The sequence below is a fragment of the Sminthopsis crassicaudata genome, chromosome 1, assembly GCF_048593235.1.
Source record: "Sminthopsis crassicaudata isolate SCR6 chromosome 1, ASM4859323v1, whole genome shotgun sequence".
Taxonomy (NCBI): domain Eukaryota; kingdom Metazoa; phylum Chordata; class Mammalia; order Dasyuromorphia; family Dasyuridae; genus Sminthopsis; species Sminthopsis crassicaudata.
The window spans coordinates 6,780,922-6,798,042 of record NC_133617.1 but is presented as its reverse complement, the minus strand read 5'-3'; the positions used below and the strand labels follow the sequence as shown (position 1 = coordinate 6,798,042).

Sequence of the window (17,121 nt, the reverse complement as noted above, 5' to 3'; positions counted from 1 at the left end):
TATATATATATATAAAACACACACACAGATGCACACATATATACACAAAAATATGACACAAGTGGAAGTCATATATAATTTCTTCATAAATCCACAGATAGAAATTTTCTCTCTCTGTGTCTCCCATAATTTCTCTTCTACAGGAATGTTTTATGTACTGAAAGGGGGCAGAACAAGGAAATTCATGTGGAAAATATATGAAAGAGCACCCTGAGAAGACATATAGGTAATTCTAAGGATATGAGGGAAAATCATCTCTCAGACAAAAGTCCTGAGATTACAAGAGTGAAAATGGCACAGAAGCAAAAGCACTGCACGATGTTCCCAAAGACTAGTGTGAATATTATGGTTTTTGTGGCTTTACAGATTATTACTGGGGAACTGGACTGAGAGAATTGTTTGAGGATGTTTGCATAATCACTGTCAGAAATATGGATTTGGGATTTCTCAATCCAAGATGTAGGCAGGTCACTATAAACCCCGAAGTCCTGATTTCAGTTGTGATAGCCCATGAAAAACCCAAGTTGTAGAAGTGCCTAGAGAAACAAGATAAGAAGATGAGCAAAAATTCAGGATGGAAGTTGATGGGAGAAGACAGAACGCAGAGCTGATGGAGCAGAATAGGTAAATGCAGGTGATAAAAGTCACAAGAGCTAAGAAGTTGTCTGGGGCTAAGCACAATTACTGGCAGACTCAGCAGTTAATATGAGAAGTTATCTGACTGGAGGAAAGCTTAAATGCTGGGAGCTGATGGGAGAAAAGACTCATTTGTTTTCTGTGTGAAGAGCTAGTTGGCAAAAGACTACGTTCTTCTATGTAAAGGGTCAGTATTGAATAAGTCCATGTACAGGAAGAGTCTGCTCCAAGTACTGGTTGAGATCTGCTCTCTGTAAGGGTGAACAATTCAAAGCATTGGCTCACCACCTCCCTTAACAACGAATGAAAGACACACTGAAGATAAATTTAGGAATTTGATGGAGAAAGCATGTGACAGGAACTATGTTATTTATGACTGTTTTGGTAAATACATTAGTATGTTAATTTAAAAAACTGCATCAGATGATGTCCCCAAACCCAGACAGCTATATGAGATACAATTTCTGAGCCTTATTTGTATGGACAATTAAAAAAAAAACCCAACCAACTATGTGTTTTTCCCCATGCACCTTTTGTGTATAAAGTCTATTGCTCCCTTTGATCTTGTCAAAGTGCCCACTAATCTTCCTCTTTTTCCTTCACATTGTTTCCCCTCATAGATCCCATGATTAGAAACTCCTGATAAAAGTATTTGCCATATTAGTTAGAGGAGTCTTGTGTTTCAATAGAATCAAATAGGGGAATGAAAGAAATGATGATTGAATAACCAATATTTAATATTGTGAAGATGTGGGTTTTTCCCCCCGTCTTATTTCCTTGTTCAAAGTCCAGCCTTGGAAGGACATTATTGATCTCTGGCAAAAATTTACCCCACTTAGATGACCTTACCTCAGTGAATTCTTGCTCATTGTGTTCAATCCAAGCAAATCTGGGTGGATATAGATCCTCAGTCTAGATTGCCCAAGACTGGGGATGGTCTGGGTACAGAAATAGTCTCTTTGTCCCAGAATTCTATGATGTCACTCCTAGCCCCTCATTAGAATGAGCCCTCCTTTCTATGTAAAGTCCACTTCTTGTTAGTTAACCAGAGTTGATTGCCATTCCCAAGAATGCCCATTCTTCTCAGAGCATATAAGCTGTGACCCCATGATTCCTCTTTGGGCTAAAAGAGACAGCCAAATGACCATCCTTTTATTAGTACTATGTTAGCATTATTAACTAAATGATTATGTAGAAACTCTGCCTCTCAAACTTTTTGTACAATAGAGGAAGCAGAAGTTCAGTTTCTCTGAAGCTAAAAAATCTTCCAGGAGGCTAACAGTAATAGAGTTCAATAGAAACCTACTGAAACTGTACCAAATGTTATCCAAGAGACCCAAATTTGGGTCAAGGACTTGTAGAATTCTGACCAGGAAGATAGAGAACAGACCTTCCATTACATCATACCACCTTGAAAGCACTGACAATGTGCAGGTCCTCGGACTGAGCAATGAAAAGGATGAGAAAAGTCTCTGGCATTTTGGTAACACCCTCCCTACTGAAATGACAAATTCACTTTTAAGTTACTTTCCATGCCTTACATTTCTGCAGACTGGGAAAAAGCTTTCCTTCTTTATATCTCTTGTCTGCCTACTTGACCAGACTTAGAAAAATAGAGGAAGACTCTCTTTTTGAGTGCTTGAAAGGTTACATAGGAAAGTTTATATTCTCTTTATATCCTTTTCCTTTTGTTTAAAGGGACTTTGTCTCAAGATCAGCTTTTATTCATCTAGACACAAAAGTATTTCTTTTAGATGAGACTAGGAAGGTCCCTTTGACTGCCCTAAACAACTGAATGCATCTGACAAGCAGTTGAGATGGCTCTTATATGGAATTTAGTTCCCTTGGATTCCCTTTCCAGGCTAGCAGAGCTGGAGCAACCATGGGAAGCTTTTTAGATTGAAATTGCTGAGCTTCTTACCTATTTAGTAATGTAGGAGGGCTTCAGGAGACCACAAAATTGCCTAAATTGCTCCAATTTTTATATCCTTGGTCAAACAACATGGATTTTCCCCCTTTACCAAACATTGTTCCCCTGTTGACATATGATAGAAAGGAATCGTTTTCCTTATTCTGAAGCTATTCTGTTTTTGAGAACATCCAGATGTCCTTTCATGCAGTAATGCAATTCAACACTTATATTGCTTCCTTTTGCTGTTTTGCAACCTGGTGGGTTAGCATAAATTATTTCCCCTATTTCATTATTCTGTTACAGTCAGATACAAAATCCAATCCTTCACTAGAGACCTCCATTTTCCAGAGAAAGGGATGTCCCTATTGAGTACACTGATAAGGTTTCTTTTAGCTCGAATCCTCTGATGTATAAAGTAAGAGATGATCTTTGGCTGAAGGTATTCCCACATTGAATGGATATATGGTTTATACCCAGAATGAATTTTATGCGAAGAAGCTCTGTACTCCATTTGGATGCCTTTCCTCACTCATATATATCAGTGACAAGAATCCTGGCTCCTATGAATTCTCTGATAGACAATAAAGGCTGACTCTCTCCTGAAAGCTTGATGACATTGATTATATTCATAAGTTTTCTCTCCAGTGTTTATTCTCCCCATAACAGGCTTTCCACATTAATTACACTCATAAGTTTTCAGAGTGGATGCTCTGATGTTTAGCAATATACTTCCTAGAAATTAAAAGTTTTTGTGCATTGATTTCATTTATAAAGTTTTTTCCAACTCTTAAACTCTTTCTTAACTCTTTCCAACATTCATAAAGTTTTTTCCAATTTTCTGAAATATAACAAATTTCTTTCTTTGCCAGGTTTTTTTTAAAACATTGATCACACTCATAAACAGTTTTAGTATGTCTGATGTACAGTAGGTCTGATCTTCTGTGTAAAAGCCTTTCCTCACTGATTACATCCCTAAGATTTCTCTCCAGTGTGGATTCTCTGATGTTGAGCAATATACTTCTTATACCTGAATGTTTTTCCACATTGATTACACTCATCAGGTTTCTCTCCAGTGTGATTTCTCTGATGTATAGTTAGATGCATGGAAAAGCCTTTTTACATTGATTACATTTATAATTGTTCTCTCCGGTGTATATTTTGGGAGCCACCTATTAGTGGCTGCTGACCAGCAGAATAGATCCTTTCATGTGAGAGAATGATAATAATACAAGGAGCCTGAATGATAATAATACAAAGAGCATAGCATTCTCTGATCTCCCTCCTCTTTCCTCCTACCTCCCATTTATTTCATTCCTAATACATAAGCAGTGTCAGTAAAGGCTACTTTGCAATTCCTTCAGATGTGTCATGATTCACAGCTGTGGGAGCTTTTGGAGAAGCTGCCCGATCCTTAATGGTACTTAGGTGTAGTTCTTAACAAGTGTGGATTCTTTGATGCACAATAAGAACATCCTTTCTTGTAAAAGCCTTTCCACACTGCTTACAGTCATAAGGTTTCTCTCCAGTGTGGTTTCTCTGATGGACAGTAAGAGCTCCACTTTTTGTAAAAGCCTTTCCACACTGCTTACATTCATAAGGTTTCACTCCAGTGTGGATTCTCTGATGGACAGTAAGAGTTTTCCTATCTCTAAAAGACTTTCTACATTCATTACATTCAAAAGGTTTATCTCCAGTATGTATTCTCTGGTGTCTAATTAGAGCTTCCTTTCTTGTAAAAGCCTTTTCACATTGATTACATACAAAAGGTTTTTCTCCACTGTGGATTCTCTGATGTACAGTAAGAGCTCTCCTGTCTGTAAAAGCCTTTCCACATTCATTACATTCGTAAGGTTTATCTCCAGTGTGTGTTCTCAGGTGTACAGAAAGACATCCACTCTGTGTGAAAGCCTTTCCACATTGATTACATTCATAAGGTTTATCTCCAGTGTGGATTCTCTGATGTCTAATTAGACCTTCCTTTCCTCTAAAGGCCTTTCCACATTTATTACATACATAAGGTTTATCTCCAGTATGTATTCTCTGGTGTCTAATTAGAGTTTCCTTTCTTCTGAAAGCCTTTTCGCATTGATTGCATATAAAAGGTTTCTCTCCAGTGTGGATTCTCTGATGTAGACTAAGAGCTCCCCTTTGTCTAAATCCCTTTCCACAATGATTACACTCATAAGGCTTTTCTCCAGTGTGGATTCCCTGATGTACAGAAAGACATCCCCTCTGTGTGAAAACCTTTCCACACTGGTCACACTCATAAAGTTTCTCTCCAGTGTGGATTCTCTGATGGACAGTAAGACTTCTCCTTTTCCTAAAACCCTTTCCACACTGGTCACATTCATAAGGCTTCTTTCCAATGTGGATTCTCTGATGTATAGTAAGAACACTCTTTTGTCTAAAACCCTTTCCACATTGGTTACATTTATAAGGTTTCTCTCCCGTATGCATTCTGTCATGTGTAGCCCAGGTTTCTGTCCAAGTAAAGCCACAGGGATCATCATTCATGAATCTTTGCTCTTGAGTTTCTACCACTGAAAGGTTGAGCTCTGTAGTTCTTTCCTTCATTTCAAGTCTGATTTCTCCTGAAAAAACAAACAATAAAACAAATACAGACACTGTAGACACCCATATATTTATATTCCCTTCCCTTCATCAGCAGAACAGAAACTCAGTTATTTTCTATTTCCCCAGGTGTAGAGGGCTGGAACTCTGAAGAGGTGTACTTGAATCTGAGCCAGCAGAGGACTTAAGACTAATTACCTACTCATTGTGAGATAAGGGTTCTAGAGGCATATACTTAGATGAGATAGTGATGTGATGGTTCTCCTTATGATTGGTGCTTGCTGAATGTGTGGTGGTGAGATAATAGTAGGCAAGGATTGGAGGGCTGGGAGCAGCTAGGTGGTGCAGTGGATAGAGCACCAGCCTTGAATTCAGGAGGACCTGAGTTCAAATCTGGTCTCAGACACTTAACACTTCCTAGCTGTGTGACCCTGGGCAAGTCACTTAACCCCAGCCTCAAAAAAGAAAGAAAGAAAAAAAAAAGGATTGGAGGGCTGAGGGAGAGAGATCAGAGTCTCTAGGCCAAAGTACACTTAGAAGAGAAGACTTGAGGCTCCAGATTCCATAGTCCAGGATCCATCTTTATCAAGTCATGTGGCAGCTTGCCTGCCTCCTTCACTTTTCCTCCTAAAGACCAAGGACTTTGACTGATCCTGAGGCCCTCCAGAGAGTTAGCCTAGACATTATATCCAGGCAAAGAGAAAAATTTTATATGGGCAAAACCAAACATTCTAAAATCCCATTAGCTCACATCCTAAGAATGAGTTAACTCCTAATGAGTTTCATGCACAATTTCATTGGATCCTGACGATATATATATATGAAAAACAGGAAGTGCCTTTGTTTTCATGACATGTACAACTCAGGCCATCAGCTTAGAATGGCTAATGACTTAACTCAAATCCCAGCAGCTGAGACAAGAATTTATACCCTGTGAATGGGCATACTCTGCCCCAGATATCTGATAAATTATCTCCACTCCCAATTTTTCCCTTTCCCTTTTGTTATTTGTATTTTCAATCCTTTTTTTCAAAGATGTGCCATTTGGGGTACATATACTAAATATTCACATTATTTCGTCACCTATCTTGCTTGTAAGCATAACAAATTTCCCTGGTGTTCACTTTCCATTTTTTTTATCTAAGGTTATATCCAAAACACTAACACTTGTTTTTGTATTCTCCTGAGGCATAAGTGATTTTATTCCAACCCATTACTTTTTTTTGAGATAGCCATTAGTTATTTTAAAAAAATTATTATCTGCCCCCAGATATCCTTTCAAAAAAATGCAATTTCAAAAAATGCATGAAATCCTTCTAATAAACACAATTTTAAAAAATGAATGAAATCACCCACATTTGAAAATATGGGTCCCATACAGGAAATTGAGTTCATCATTCTGTGATATGGAAGGTTAGCGCATGCTTCACTATTGCACCCCTTTCTCTTTTAGAAATTCACAAACCTCTTGAAGTATTGAAATAATGATCCATGGGATTTGACCTGAAAACCTGCCATTGACACCTTAAGTGGTAAATAATTGTCTGATTTGGTTATAAAGATATTTGTCCTTTGGGACAGCAGGTGCATGCATTTTCCCACTTTAACAGCTATCTTTCTGCAGTGATTTCAAACCCTCACCATCAGAAATACACTGCTTTTGATGATTGTGTAATGATTACATCAAATTCTGGCTGCTCTAAATGCAAGGTAGCCTTTCAGTTTTTCTCCTTCTTTTTTAGTGAGAAAATTGGGAATAAGTGACTTGATTAGGCTCACACAGCTAGTCAGTGTTAGGTGTCAGAGACCAAATTTGAATTCAGATCCTCCTTACTTTAGGGTCCATGATCTATCCATTGTACCATCTAGCAGCCCTAACATTTCTGTTTCTCAACTTGACATCAAATTGTTTCCCAAATTCCGGGAAGGTTGGATGTTCATGTACAAGTGGCCACAGGTGTGCAAAGACCCTCAGAGGCTGTCTCTCACTACACCAGAGTAGTTCTTTCATTCCTGGATTATTCAATAACAGCATCACATCAAGCCTGTAATCACCAGATCCAGAGGTTTCATTCTTATAGCAGGGATGGCAAGCTATGGCCAGTAGGCATGCACACAGTAGAAACCATCATGGAATCATCATGGAACATCCCAACCTTTCTACAAAAATAAAGTTTGAGATACTATGATTATTTTCTCATTTGAACTTATTTTTCTAATTTGAACTTGCCCTCGGTTTATGTTGCTTTTCCATATGTCAGCTTCTCAAAGGAATTGGTTGGCAACTTGAATTAGTCATTAGGTAGAGTTTCAGTGGTAGAAAAAAAACAAAGTTTTATTTAAAGAAATTCTGTCCTTTCAAAGTTGTTTTGTAATAAACATTATTTTTCCAAAAAAAAAAAAAAAGGTAGTATTTACAATCGACTTTCAAATACATTTGTCATTTAGTACAGTGCTTCTCCAAAAGAAAAATAAATCTCTTTAACATTAATTAGTAATTTATTTTGATTGGTAAGAGAATTTTAAAAAATGGAATCTCCATCCCTTGATGGGGGTTTGCCAAAGTCTCTTTCATTTTTTACTTTATACATGTGTGAGCTATTTTATGATATTCTACCAAAAAATCTGAATATAACTGGTGGTACAGTGGATTGATTATTGGATTCCAAATCATGAAGACCCAAATTCCGATTCCACTTTAGAAAGTTGCTAATCCTGTGATTATCTTTAATCTTATCTTTATCTGTAAGTAATAGCACTTAAGTCCTAAGATTCTCCTGAGGATAAAATGAGGACACATTTATACAGTGCATGACACATAATGGAAATTGTATAAATACTAGTCCCCCATTAGTTTTAATTCATTTTGACTATTTGTTCTCCAATTGTGTTCTCCTTTTTAAATCATTATTATCCTTACTAACTAGTGATTTGTACCAAATTTAATTCCAGTTTAATTCCAGTTAATTCCAATCCTCAATGGGTCTCTATCTAGTTTTTGATGTATTTTCTTTCCTACCAGTCTGTGACCTCCATGAGAACAATGGATGCCACTTGTGTCTCTTTATGTTCCTGCTGCTTATCCCAGGTCCAGGCATGTAGCCAACACTTAAATGTCTGCTGACTTGAAGAAGTCCTAAGAAAGAGTTTATGTTGGATAATCTAATCCCTTTTAGCACTTTCAAAAGAATTCCATGGCAACAAATTCCAAACAATGACTTCTAAAGGATCGTAGGTGATCTCTGGAAGGGAGCTAAAAGGCCATGGTATATAACCCCCTCATTTTATAGATGGGGAAATTGAGATTCAGTGACAAGCCCCAAAAGCCACTGTTAGGAAATATCTGAAAAAGAATTCTAAGGCACATCTTTCTCTCCCAAGCCTAGAACTTACCTCAGGATAATACCTTGCAATTATATCTCTTATACTCCTGCTTTCATATCACTCACCTGGAGGGCAGCTCCTTAGGCCTTCTTGGTCCAGCATCCATGGTGCTTCCCTTTCTTCAAAATAAGAGATCACATCTTCTCTGGGAACTGGAAGGCCTGGGCAGGGAAATCAGTTGGGGATGAGGATGGAGAAAAACTTGTAATTTAGTTCTCTTTAGGGAAAAGGGTGAGGATCCTGTGCTGCTCTATTTTGAGATCCACCCCATTATGTATGAGTCTATACTACTTGTAATGTAGAATATGCCACATTATCCTGCTGGACAGTCTGTTCCGAGAAAGCCCAACCCTTTGCCCTTCCACCACCTCATCTTGTTATGATCTATAACAGAAGAACCTTCTAACCCCACACCAGGGTAAAAAGAGTTAGTGAGCCAGAGAAGCCTCAGGCTGAGCAACAGTGATAATAGGAAAATCCAGTGTTGTTTCACCTTTTTCAGATGAACGGACTTCAGAAAGATGGATGGACTCATTGATGGTATTCTTTTTCTAGAAGTTAAATGGAACTAGTAGTGCAGGAGAGAAATCTGGACATAGGGTAAGAAGTGTTTAATTTAAATCAAGCCTCAAACAGTTACTTGGTGAGTCCCTTAAACTGTTTTCCTCAGTTTCCTCAATTCTCAAATGGGGAGGATAATATCACTTATCTTGGAAAGTAATTGTGAGGATGAAGTGACATAATATTTTACTTTATTTTTAATTTATGAAACAAAACAAGCATTTACATTTAAAAAAAAAAAAGGTGATTTCAAATGAAACTGTAAATCTACAATGCACAACCTGCAATTCTTTTCAAGTAAATAACAAAATTATGAGATCCATTTTTTTTTCTTTTCCTTCTCCTCCATAGAGATGGCTAAAATTACATAGAAATAAGTATGGGGATGTGAAAAATTATCTTATACGTATTTCTATTGATTAATTCTTTCTCTGGATGCAGATACTATCCTTTTTCATTATATCCTTTATAGTGAATTTAGATCCTTAGAACAATCAAAATAACTTATTTGCTGGGATTCCTTCTTAACACAAGATTGTTGTTACTGTATTATAAAGAAGCCACATGGCACAATACTTAGCAAATAGTAGGTGAAAATAAAAGGCTTATCTCCTTCCATTCCTTTCCCACCACCTGTGCAGAAATTTGAAGGCAATAGAAAGAATTAAGAACAGAACTTCCTACAGTAGGGACAACTAGATTATTTAGGCTCCAAATTGAAAGCTGTCAAAAAGAAGAATGTTCTAAATAGTAGACCCATTAGAAAGAGGAAAGGTTTATATGGGAGAGTTGCCTGAGCAGTTTTCAAAGCTTTGGCAGATGAAATTCATGTCTAGATAAAGATTAGACAAAATAATCTCTGAGATTAGTTGCAAGTCATTGGAGACTTAATCTTTGACCTAAAGTGACCTAACATTGGTAAGAGACAGCTTCAGGACAACAAAGGACACCCTCAGGGTCCTATAATACAAAGCAAAGACATCCTGATTGCTGCAGGAGGATTCTGTCTCTTGGATTCAGAAGACCAGCATTTTCCCCTTTTAATTGATAAATCCCGTCAACCCAGAAAACTAGGGACTGAAGATATACCCTTTGATTACAGATTCAGAGTTACTATGGGAACTTACCCAAGGAGAGCAGATTTCGGACATTTTCTACCATGACCTCCTTGTACAATTCCTTCTGAGGATGGTCCAAGAGGCCCCATTCTTCCTGGGTGAAGTCCACCGCCACATCCCTGAATGTCACCAGCTCCTAAACCATCAAAAGTCATGAAAAGCCAAACCTCGTCAATTTAGAATGAAACACAGAGAAGGGATTTGCCCAAAGCTCATGCCTTTTATGAGTGTCAGAATCAGTTCTTGAAACTCAGTCATTAAGAGTCTGATTGAATTTAGAGAAAAGCATTTTATATGATCAGGTAGAATAAAGCTGAGAAAAGTCTTCTTATAGAATATATCTCCTTATGGAATTAGGAAGAAAGTTTGTATTTTACTTCTGAATAGATGGATCTGTGAAAGAGAATGAGAGGATAATGGGAAATTTCCTTCTCAGCAGAACTGACACAAGTAACATGTTCTCAAGAAAATTCTGCAAATTCTGTGAGAAGCTGGCAAGTTCAAAGTGCTCAGTGAGAAAAAGTTTTGGGGGAATCACTTAAAAGAACAAAGTTAAAGAAATGAGGCATTGTGTTTCCTGAGAAGCTGGAATAAAGTCTTATCTGATGAAAACATGAAAAGGATCCAATTTTCATCTTGGTATTCAATTGTCCCACACAGTTATCTGGTCCCTGAAACATCTTTTCTTGGAGAAATCTGGAAAATGTCTTGTCCTCAGGGGCAACTCTCCCCCAGAACTGGTTTTTTTCTTCCAGGTTACTTGTAGAAACTCCTCAGACAGTCCTGCAAAAATTTCTTCCATAATAGATCTCAGTACCACTTAGCATAGACTCTCAACATTAACACCAACAATTTCTCTAATAACTAGTTTGAGTTATGTAAATGAACTCACAGTTCTATTTGCAGTTCTACATTAATCAATAACAAAGCTAAAAGGGGAACACCAACGTAGGAACACAGAGTTTATCAGATACTTTGGAGCACTTAACTCTTCATATCCCCCACTAACATCTCATACATTTGAGATACTGGACTGGTTGATCTTTTGGCTTTCTCACCATTTTCCCCTATTTCTTCAAAATAACTCTTATTCCAATTCCTTTAGAGGGATCGATGGTTTAAGAATTGAATTCTATTCATGAAAGTGTGAACAACACTTTTGCAGGTAGAAACTTTCTCTGCCCAGGTTCAATGGTTACAGAAGAATTCCCCCAGAAGAAAAGGGTGACTTTATTTATAACCAAGAATTTGGAAAGGTGCTTAAGCCCTTAATTCCAAAACAGTGCATGATAAATTAGTTGGGTAAAAAGAACATGTTTGTATTACAGGACACATTGTATAAGAAAATATTATTTCCACATTGAATACAATGGAATTTTCCATAGATGCAGCACAAAATCTTCCCTAAGTTACTCCTTCTAAGAAAATGGGTTGCAGTAACATTCTTTTCTCCAAACCACAATGTAGATATCTCTGGTTTTCTAGTTTTTAACCCCGGGATGTGCATGGTATTTTCTAGCTAAAGTTTATTGGAATTGTCTTGGATCACTGGATTGCTGAGAAGAGCTGAACCTCTCATCGCTGGAGGAAAATGGAATTGGATAGCTGCCAATGGCAGCTCTGCCACTCAAGGCTCAGGCCTCGGTTTCAAAGCAGGGTCTTGCTTACAAAGTCTAGCCAAGCCTTTACAAGACCCCTTCTGAACACTGAGAGCTTGTGGGATTCTCCTACCCCTAAGATCCTGGAATAAGATAACACTCAGTACACCAAACAAGCAGAAACAAGACCAGCCAAGACAAGTCAGCTGGAAGAATGGGCAAAAGACTAAACCCAAAACAAATCTTGCCACCAAGACACAAATATAGAAGAGTGAATTTTTTTTTTTCCTGAGGCACATGAGGTTAAGTGACTTGCACAGAGTCACAAAGTCAGGAAATGTAAGTGTCTGAGGCCAGATTTGAACTTAGATCCTCCTGACTTCAGGGCTGATGCTCTACCCACTACACCAACTATCTGCCTTTGAGTGACAAGAGTCACTCCAAACACTGACTCAAAAAAACATAGCTTGAATATAACTTAAGCATCCTTGGGCTGTCAGAATGCCATTAAAAAAGCATCCTAAGACAGCAAACCTCAAGAAATCTTAAAACTTTCTATGTATTTTATTAGCAGAAGAGAAAGTGGAACTAAAGAGAGCAGATCATTTTCTGAAAGAGATCTCCGAATGAAAACTCCCAGGAACATCATAGCCAAAATACAGAACTTGTAGGTCAATGAGAAAAGTCCTGCAAGCAGCCAGAAAGAAATTCTAGTATAATTCAAGTATCAAGAAGTTACCCTCAGGGTCACTCACATTTTAGCAGCAATCATCATTAAAGAGCAAAGAGCTTGGAATAGGAATGTGCCAAAAGGCAAAGGACATGATCTTATAGCCAAGAGTAATTTATGAAATGAAACAACTGCGTATAATAATATCAGAGGGAAGAGGAGGTTGAGTGCCAGTCCTTCTTAGCACTCCTAATAAAAACACCACACATGAAGAAAAGTTCAGGAAGTTCCAACACAAGTGAAGAGAAAAACAAAAAAGTATCCTCATCTCCTTCCTGAGTGTCTTTCTTTTTTATGCAATACAAAGAAAACCTCCTTTTATTTGTGGAATGACCTAGGAGTGTCTGTTTTTAGTTTCTAAACTGTGTATTGACTTGAGTCACTTCCATCTTACACCCTTCTAGGGCAACCTAGGACCTGCTGCAGCCTATAGCAGAGTCAAAATTTCAAGAACCCTTCTGGAGCATCATGATTTGCTCATGTGACTCTTTCAGCTCTTCTTTTTCCCCTGTTGCTCCCATGTTCTCTGCCAGTACATTGCATTTTGCACAGGGTAAATCAAATTAAATCACCAGGAAGCCAATTTGTTTGGTAGCATGGTATGTGGTAAAGCTAATCCCGCTACCCAGGAACAACAGAAGGGAAGGGGAGAATCCTCGTAGCTTCTTTTAAACAGAAGAAATCAAGCAATGTGCCAGGGTAGAGCTTAGAAACACAAGCTCAGCAGGATTACACCACAGCTCTCTGCACTAGACCTCTCGGACTCATGTAAAAGCCTGTGGGCTTTCTAAATGCTTACTGACTGGACCCAAGACATGGTAAAGGGGAGAAGGTCAAGAGAGACCTGAGGCAGAAGGACCTGAGAGGAACCAGGAGTACAATTTCTCTCCCATGACGGCACTGCGAAGGACAAGAAGTGCGCAATCCTTCAGGGTTCTGCTCCAGGCCTGTGCAGACAAGACTAGAATGTGGAGGCTTTTCCTGGAGTGCCAGGTGCCATAAGGGAGAGCTCAGCCAAGGAGGAAAGAGGGGGGAGAGAATCTGGGTGTTTGTGTGTATGTGTGCATGAGTGGGTCTGAGCGGTGAGATGTGAATGTATGTGCGAGAGTCTGGGTGAGTTTGTTCATGTGAGTGTGAGTGTGTGTGAACTATGCTGGGCAGGCATTAATGGAGCAGAAATTATCCCTATGGAGTAGGGATTACTGAGTGAAATGGTCCACCTTGTCAGTCAGTTATAATGACAAATAGGAGAGGGCACCCATCTGGGGCCTTGGCGGGGTCTTAGTGTTCAAGATAGCCAGGGCCCAGTGAAGCTGGGCCGGAAGAGGGCAGGCAGGGCTGCTGCTGCCGAACTCAATTTCATGTCTGTTTTTGTAAAAAAAAAAAAAAACAAATCCCTAAGTATTGCTATTTTCACAGCCCATCCTCCACGTCCATGGCAATGGCTGTGAGTGCTGATGGTCAGGTCCGGGATGGCCTGCACTCACCTGAGGAGGAGGTCGGAGGCTCCCGGGGCCCATCCCCTCTGGCTCCAGGCTCCCTGTGGAGGCAGCAAAGCAACCAAAGTGACTCCATTTTGCCACGTTTCTCCCTCTGGTCCCTGGTCCTTCTCTATCTCAGGTTCCTGCTTCCCCCATCCTTAATGGTCCCACAAATGAAACAGCCACAGACTAACCAAAGAAGGATTTAACTAATATAATCAAGGATAACCAAGAGACAGGTGGGAGCCCCCAGGAAGTCAGCCCACCTTCCCCACCCCAAAACCTTAGCCCCAGGCTGGCTGTCTTTGAGTTCATATCCAGGTTCATTGCTATTTGTAGGCCCCCCAATAAAAATGTTCTAATTTCCCTCCAATTTTGGTGTCTGCATTTGGCCCTATATGTACTTGGGCCAAGCCTTGAAGACTGAACTGGAGAGCAATAAGAGCTCTTCCCCCTCTTTCTCTAAGCAGGAAGGGTCTCAGGGGATACAAAGGCCCTAGCCCTACCCTGGGAAGAGACAGGGAGGAGGCAGGCAGCAGGGAGGGTCAGGCAGGGAAGTGGAGATGGTCTGAATAGGAAGATTACTTCCGCCATTCTCTTCCCTCTTCTCTTAGCGATCCTTCCACAGAGACCTAGGAGGTAGGAGGGGTTTGGGGTGTCAGAGCTCTCCCTCCCCCTGGTCCTCTGCCCTCCCTGTAGCCTGGCTGCCCAGCTAACCCACAGACATAGGAAGGAGGGACGCCAAGGGAGACTGAGGATGGGGAGGGCTCTGGAGTGGAGGCACCAGAGAATGACCAGGGAAAGCCTGAGCCTGGGAGTCTAAATCCAGTCTGGGGTTCAACACTGAAGGCTCTGAAAGGAGAAAAGGCAGGAAAGCAGGAGCTCTAGGTAAGGGGGGAAAGATTAGGATGTGGGAGGCCAGACAGGCCAATATAGGTCAAGGCCAGAGGTCAGGGCCACTAGAGTGCTCAAAGTGCCCCAGGGGGGCAGAGCCTGGGAATCCTGAGGTTTAACTAGGAGCTAGGGAGGACCGCGGATGATGGGTAAACAGTGTCCCCTTTAATCTGTAAAATAATCACTCGGAAATTGTGTCCCTTTGATTCCTGGAAAGTCTTTCTGGAATCTGGGAGGCCAGGAATCAAAGGGGACACAATTTCCGAGTGATTATTTTACAGATTAAAGAGGACACCGTTTCACCCCGTCACTGGGACCCTCTGGAACAGTTTGGGTTTGGAATCTTTAAAGGGAAAGGGGAGACTGGGAGCCACATGCCTGGGATCTGATGGGAATCAGCCCAAGAGCCAAGGATTCAGATAAGAGGAAGCAGGAAAGAGCTTGGGTAACTGCAAGGTGGGATCCTGGGGATCCTCTTGGATCCTTAAAAGAGCCTGAGTCTGAAGGTAGGATGCCTGGATCTGTAGCTGTGAGGTGGGAACAGGAAGACAGGACCCCTGTGTCCTGATCAAAAGGCTAAAATCAGGATTCCTATGGGCAGAGTAAAGTCTGGGATAGTGTGATCCAGTGGTAAGTTTGGGAAAGTCTGGGATAGGGTGATCCAGGGGTAAGTCTGGGAAAGTTGGATCCAGGGGTAAATCTGGGAAAGTCTGGGATAGGGTGATCCAGGGGTAAGTCTGGGAAAGTCTGGGATAGGGTGATCCAGGGGTAAGTCTGGGAAAGTCTGGGATAGGGTGATCCAGGGGTAAGTCTGGGAAAGTCTGGGATAGGGTGATCCAGGGGTAAGTCTGGGAAAGTTGGATCCAGGGGTAAATCTGGGAAAGTCTGGGATAGGGTGATCCAGGGGTAAGTCTGGGAAAGTCTGGGATAGGGTGATCCAGGGGTAAGTCTGGGAAAGTCTGGGATAGGGTGATCCAGGGGTAAGTCTGGGAAAGTCTGGGATAGGGTGATCCAGGGGTAAGTCTGGGAAAGTCTGGGATAGGGTGATCCAGGGGTAAGTCTGGGAAAGTCTGGGAAAGTTGGATCCAGTGGTGAATCTGGGAAAGTCTGGGAAGTGCTTGGAAGTCTGTAAAAGGCTTAGGCTTGGGGAGCTCATCCAATGGGCAGCTTGCTAGCAAGGGGTGCCCCTGATAGACTAGGCCGACACTCCCCAGGAGGTCAGGAGAGGAGAATGGGAGCCCCCGGCAGGGGCAGCCAGCAGGGGGCAGGAAATGCGAGGGCCGCTGCCTCCGACCTACCTGGGAGCTGCAAGAGCGGGTCTGGCTTCCAGAAACCAAAGTGATCGGAGCTGTCGGGGATCGGAGCCCCCAAGGGAAAACGGCGAGGGAACGGAGCTGCAAGGGAGGCAGAGCAGTTTCTGCAGCAGGGAAGGGAGAAGGATCTCAGGAGCAGGAAAGCAGCGACCCCAGCTCAAACACTTCCTGTTTCCCGCCAACCCACTCCGGGAGGGTCTCTCTAGTCTCGAGAGTCCCTCCCCGCCCATCCCCCAGGAGGGTGAGCTCTCTCCTCCGGTCCCACCCAGGTCCCGGACTCGAGGCTTCTCACTACCTCTGCTGCCCCACACCCCCCTTCACACAAAAATTCCCTCCTCTTTGCCCTAAACTCCTCCCATGCCTCCAAACTCCACCAGAGCTCACGTTCCACTTGGACCCCCCCAGGCGGGCCAGCTCTGGGCCCGCTCCTCCCCTTCCAGCCCCTTCCTTTTCCCACTCTCATCTTCCTCTTTCTATCTCTGCCCCGCCAAATGTGCAGCCCCGGACTAACTAATGGCTCCTCTGCTCTGAGGACCTGGCAGCAAAGGATTCTTGGGAAACCGGGCTAGTAGAAAAGATGTGAACCTGTAAATCCCATCGGAGCGCACTAAATGCTGCCATTGTGGCAGTGATCTTTGACCCTCTACGGTCAGACCCGATAGTAAGACGACAAGGACTGGCTCCTCAGCCAATAGGCAGAAAATCTATTCCATTTGGGGGACAGCTCTAATTCTGGGAAGTGTCCTCTCATCTCAAACCTGGGTCTCCAAACATCACCAACTGCTCTTGATTGTGCCCTGTGCAACAGAGCAACAGATGTGTCAACTTCCTCTGCGAATAGAGTCCTTGTTCTCAGAGAGCCCTATCTTCTATTCACTCTTTTCTCTAGGGTGAGAATGCCTGGTATCTGACGTGCTCTTTTC

General features: G+C 41.4%; 1 protein-coding gene across 2 annotated transcripts; it reads right to left on the bottom strand.

Annotated features, from left to right (window-relative positions):
- Nucleotides 1-118: 118 nt before the first annotated feature.
- Nucleotides 119-16,462, bottom strand: LOC141550627 (uncharacterized). Of its 2 annotated transcripts, XM_074281513.1 has the most exons (5): nucleotides 16,184-16,462; nucleotides 13,998-14,050; nucleotides 10,192-10,318; nucleotides 8,569-8,664; nucleotides 123-5,139 (listed from the first exon to the last, which is right to left on the bottom strand). In XM_074281513.1, the coding sequence occupies exons 2-5, from the start codon at nucleotides 14,028-14,030 to the stop codon at nucleotides 3,983-3,985; spliced, it is 1,413 nt and encodes a 470-aa protein (XP_074137614.1). In that variant the 5' UTR covers nucleotides 14,031-14,050; nucleotides 16,184-16,462; the 3' UTR covers nucleotides 123-3,982. The 2 variants fall into 2 exon arrangements, with proteins under 2 accessions (XP_074137694.1, XP_074137614.1); XM_074281593.1 differs by lacking the exons at nucleotides 10,192-10,318; nucleotides 13,998-14,050; nucleotides 16,184-16,462 and adding an exon at nucleotides 8,997-10,164 and having other exon boundaries at nucleotides 119-5,139.
- Between the last annotated feature and the right edge of the window lie 659 nt (nucleotides 16,463-17,121).